Consider the following 4392-nt stretch of genomic DNA (forward strand, 5'->3'; position numbering starts at 1 on the left):
CTTAATCGGTCCTCCTCAGTGACGTCACCAGCCCGAATTCGCAGCTTTTCCACTTGGGTTCTACCGCAGCCGCTCCGCGCCGAAGACATGCCTCGCTGAAGCTCCTGGTGGTGCACTTGGGTCCGCCATGGAGCTCCTGATGTCACAGTCGTCCTGTGGCCGCTGCTGCTCCTCTGCCGCCTAACCTTCCGCCAAGCAATAAGTCACTCGGCGTCCCCTCCGCGGTCCCTTCTCCCTATGTTGATAATGTCGTTGCTGGTGTGTTTCCGTTTCCACCCTCCCAGGTAACCCCTCATCTCTTTGGAGTCCTTGAAAGCTGGTTGACATGATTTCGATTATATTGATTATGCTTCTGTTCTGATTGTATTCCTGACCTGAAAAGGCGGACTAACTGTCCACTCAGGAAGTATATTCTAAATTTCTAATAGGTCATTTTTTTTTTGTCAAGATGACATACTTTTGTTTGGCATGTTGTGGCGGAAATAAAAGAAAGAGCAGTCCAATAAGTCAAGAGTATGAATGGAGGCGAAGCCCAAATATACAGAGAGAGAGAACAAAAGGCGGGTGGCGTGATCATTCGAACTGAAGTCACTCTCTCACTCAGTCACCGCTTCGTTCTTTCTTTCTTTCTTTCTTTCTTTCTTTTTTTTCTCTCTCACAGAAACACATAACAGCAGGCGCAACACTGAACAGTGATGTCAACTTCAGGGGAGGATAAAAAATCCCAATTAAAGCATCGATTCCATCCACATTCTCATTCTCTTTCTCAATCCCTTGCCCATTCCATACTCCCTAACCCACCCGTGAGTTCTTTCTTGTTTATATTCCGTTTCTTTTTCTTTTACAATCGAAAACTAATTAATACTCAATATTATCACGCTTAATTGTTATGTTATGTTATGTTATGTTATGTTAATTCCGCAATTTACGCTTGAGGGGATTCCGCTTGAACACTTTATTACGAGGGAAGTGATGGTGATGGATAATATAATTCGCCGAATTTGCTTATAAGTTTTAAATACTAACTATAATTTATTTATTAATTTATTTTGTAGAATGTGCACTTGCTCACACTTGAACTACCTATGTATATATAGCAGTTGACTCAAACATGTGCAATCAGTAGTTTCAACTTCAACAATCATAATCACAATCACACAAGTAATCATCGTCAACTACCTCCTACTTTCTACAATCAAACTCAGCCTCCCATTAGGGCAGAGAATCAAACCACCAGATATACAAAACATGCCACTCACAAACCTAATGCTACTGGTAACAACTTTCTCAATCTTGTTTTTTTCTTTTAAAACTCTGCATTAATTTATTGTTAGCTTTTTCACATTGTTATTTTTACTTTCTTTGAATAAATTATGTGGGGGTTAAATTTTCATACCAGAAGCTCCTCATTTGGCTGCAGTTAACAACTGTCGTTATGACAGTTCCTTAGGTATGTCCATAATCAATTAATCTTCTATCTGTAATGCTAAATGTCAATGATGATATTTTGAAGAGGTTTATTCATTAATGTGGTGCTTTCTTGTAATGGCAGGGTTGTTAACCAAGAAATTTGTCTGCTTGATTGAAGCGGCTGACTATGGTACCTTGGATTTAAATAAAAGTGCTGAGACCTTGGAGGTTTACACAATGATTTTTCCTCCCTCTGCTCATATGAATTTAATTTCCCTAGCAAAATATATTTATACATGCTACCCTTATATATGTTTCTATGGGCAGGTTCAAAAACGAAGAATTTATGATATTACAAATGTTCTCGAAGGAATAGGATTGATAGAGAAGACTTCAAAGAATCATATACGGTGGAAGTAAACATCTATTCTTTTGTTTGCTACTTTGTTGTTGCTTATCATGAATATATGACATGACTATTCCTAACTTTTTGTGAACAGGGGATGTAATGGACATGGAGCCCAAGAACTGGATTATCAACTCAAAAGACTTAAGGTTGTTTGATCATTTTTATTTGTTGATTAACTTGTATGCAAATTACTCGGGGAACTCTTTGACATTGATTTGTTTAATTGCAGACTGAAGTTGAAAATCTGTACGCTGAAGAATCTGCACTCGACGATTGTATAAGGTTTTCCACTAATATCATTGTTGAAAGTATTCTGATGATTAACCTCTCTGTTATTTAAACATCTATCATTCTTAATTCTCAGGCAAAAGCAAGAGCTAATAAAAAACCTGGAGGAAAATGAAAACTCTCAAAGGTATATAGTTTCTGACGTCTGTGTTATATTAAGTTGCGATTTTGTTATTGCTTTTCTTACCTGGATGTGATCTTGCTTGATTATTAGGTACCTTTTCTTGACAAATGAAGATATTCTTAACCTTCCATGCTTCCAGGTCAATTTCTTTTCCTTATACATATAAAAAATTATCAAACTTTAGTTTATATATTACAAGTACTTACATTTGTACAGATTACAGAACCAAGAGCTTATTGCAATCAAGGCTCCAAAATTTAGTGTTGTAGAGGTTCCCGATCCTGATCAGGTGGGTTCTACTGATAGATTTTATCATATTAAAGTTTATTGGAATAATAAATGGCTAATTCACAAATATGCAGGAGTTAGGTTTCCGGCATTACAAAATGACTGTTAGAAGTGCAACTGGACCAATATATATATATCTATTGAGGTATTGTGTTCTCTAATATTGCTCCCAAAAGTTGCTTCCACCTTATTGAAGTTCTCTTTATGTGCTTATTTACGTGTTCCATGCACCTTGTTGGTTTTATTCTTAGATTTTTGTTTTTTTTATACGGTCTTTAACTGATGTTTTCTCATTTTAATGCTTGAAGCAAGAAAGGTCTTAAGTGTAAGAGTGATACTATCGAGCAGGTTAAGCTAATAGATCCATCATGGAATGGTAATCACTGCAAAATGAGGGACATGATATTATCAGCAAGCGAGGCTGATCTAAAAAATCCTGAGGTTTTAACATCCCCGGGCTCAGAGGCATTTGGAATCCAAGAAATTACTCCTATGGAATTTAAAGTATGAATAACTTGTTAATTTGAATATTGAAAACCAAAAAATAGAAAAATAAAATAAAATAAGACGATAGTGATTAATCTATTGATTTATTTGCAGATGGATGATGACTATTGGTTTGAATCAGATGCTGGAGTGACCCTAACAGATTTGTGGGTTAACAATAACTTCTAACAGAAGCAATCATCAATATGTAAATACAAGTTGCTGCTAACTTTTGAGATGACAAACGGCAATGGCTAGCAATTTAAACTGTAAATGTTAGGCCTTTTTTGTTACTCCCTTTCTCAGCTGTTGCCTTGGCAGTATAAGTATGCAGATCGAAGAGATAAGCTGTTTGGTTGATTTTTTGCATGGATGTGCAGAGTTTAGCCATAAAGTATAAACCAACTCCGGTTTTGAATATTAGATATTTTTGCAGAAGCTATACTAATGATGTTGATGTATGGAAATAACACCCTTTGTGCATGAAAGCAAGACCAAATTGGTAGGTAGAGTATTGCATCCTACATGTATTGAGTAGAAATGTTTTTTTATGGGCATGGAGCAGAAATGAGTTAACTCGTGGAAATTATTAATTTCACTATTGATGAGGTATTTTTTGCGGCCCAGGATTTGTGTGACCTTTCTATCCAATAGTGAAATTCTATGCAAGACTTAGTTATGTGACATTTTTCACGTTAAATATCTATTTTACTACTATGCAACTGCAAGTTATGTATTGTGTGTTTCATATTTTTGTTTCCAGTCAAGTAAGAAGACAAATTCAGGCGGCGAAGATGCTGTGCCAAATCATTCAACTCATATAGCGAGTTCTTATATATTTGCAGTATTATATTCGAGGTAGTTAATGATTATTGAAACTGATAACTCGCTCGAATATTGATATTCACGACAAAAATAACTTGGTATGCAAACCTGGTATTCTATAAATGTTTTCCTATTACTGGCTCTCGTTTTATAATAAAAAGAAATGGTAAATAAATGTGCTTTTTTTTATCTTTTTGGTCAGTTTGATTTGACAACTCCCAATCGCACACTACGCACTCACACAGACACATTTAAGAGTCCTATCTACCACTTTGCCATTACCAAGGTTCGAATCTGGATACAGCATATTAAGAGACATCATATATTGCCACTCAACCAAAACCCTAGCTGCAATAAAGGCTCTTTAACATCTTAAAATTGTCATGCTTGAGCACAACAATGTTGCGAATTTGTGCCATTAGTAATGTTAAGGTTAATTTCAAAACATGTCAAAATTGTTGGATGGTAAATCTATTGACACATGTTTTTCGTTTAAGCATATATTGGACAAACAAACTGAACTCTATTGGGTGTAATTTTTGCAGTCCAATATCATCTGTGC

The 4392-nt window shown here is 35.9% G+C and overlaps 1 protein-coding gene across 8 annotated transcripts; it reads left to right on the forward strand.

The window, feature by feature from the left end:
* On the forward strand, positions 252-3709 carry LOC107609935 (transcription factor E2FC-like). 8 transcript variants are annotated; one of them, XM_016311997.2, is made up of 14 exons: positions 252-284; positions 449-803; positions 1098-1275; positions 1400-1450; positions 1553-1638; positions 1738-1826; positions 1911-1965; positions 2049-2101; positions 2184-2234; positions 2322-2370; positions 2455-2520; positions 2594-2664; positions 2828-3023; positions 3120-3709. In XM_016311997.2, exons 2-14 carry the CDS (start codon positions 696-698, stop codon positions 3192-3194), a joined length of 1128 nt encoding a protein of 375 aa, XP_016167483.1. In that variant the 5' UTR covers positions 252-284; positions 449-695; the 3' UTR covers positions 3195-3709. The 8 variants fall into 8 exon arrangements, with proteins under 8 accessions (XP_016167483.1, XP_016167484.1, XP_020961768.1 ...); XM_016311998.2 differs by having other exon boundaries at positions 1738-1820; XM_021106109.1 differs by having other exon boundaries at positions 1403-1450.

The sequence above is a fragment of the Arachis ipaensis genome, chromosome B07 (genome assembly GCF_000816755.2).
Source record: "Arachis ipaensis cultivar K30076 chromosome B07, Araip1.1, whole genome shotgun sequence".
In the NCBI taxonomy this organism is placed as follows: Eukaryota; Viridiplantae; Streptophyta; class Magnoliopsida; order Fabales; family Fabaceae; genus Arachis; species Arachis ipaensis.

Excerpts from the sequence above, each read along its gene's own strand:
- LOC107609935 (XM_016311995.2), top strand. The coding sequence starts at position 696 with ATGTCAACTTCAGGGGAGGATAAAAAATCCCAATTAAAGCATCGATTC. Across the intron at positions 2,371-2,454 it reads TTAACCTTCCATGCTTCCAG|AACCAAGAGCTTATTGCAAT; the intron begins GTCAATTTCTTT and ends TACAGATTACAG. Across the intron at positions 2,665-2,827 it reads ATATATATATATCTATTGAG|CAAGAAAGGTCTTAAGTGTA; the intron begins GTATTGTGTTCT and ends TAATGCTTGAAG.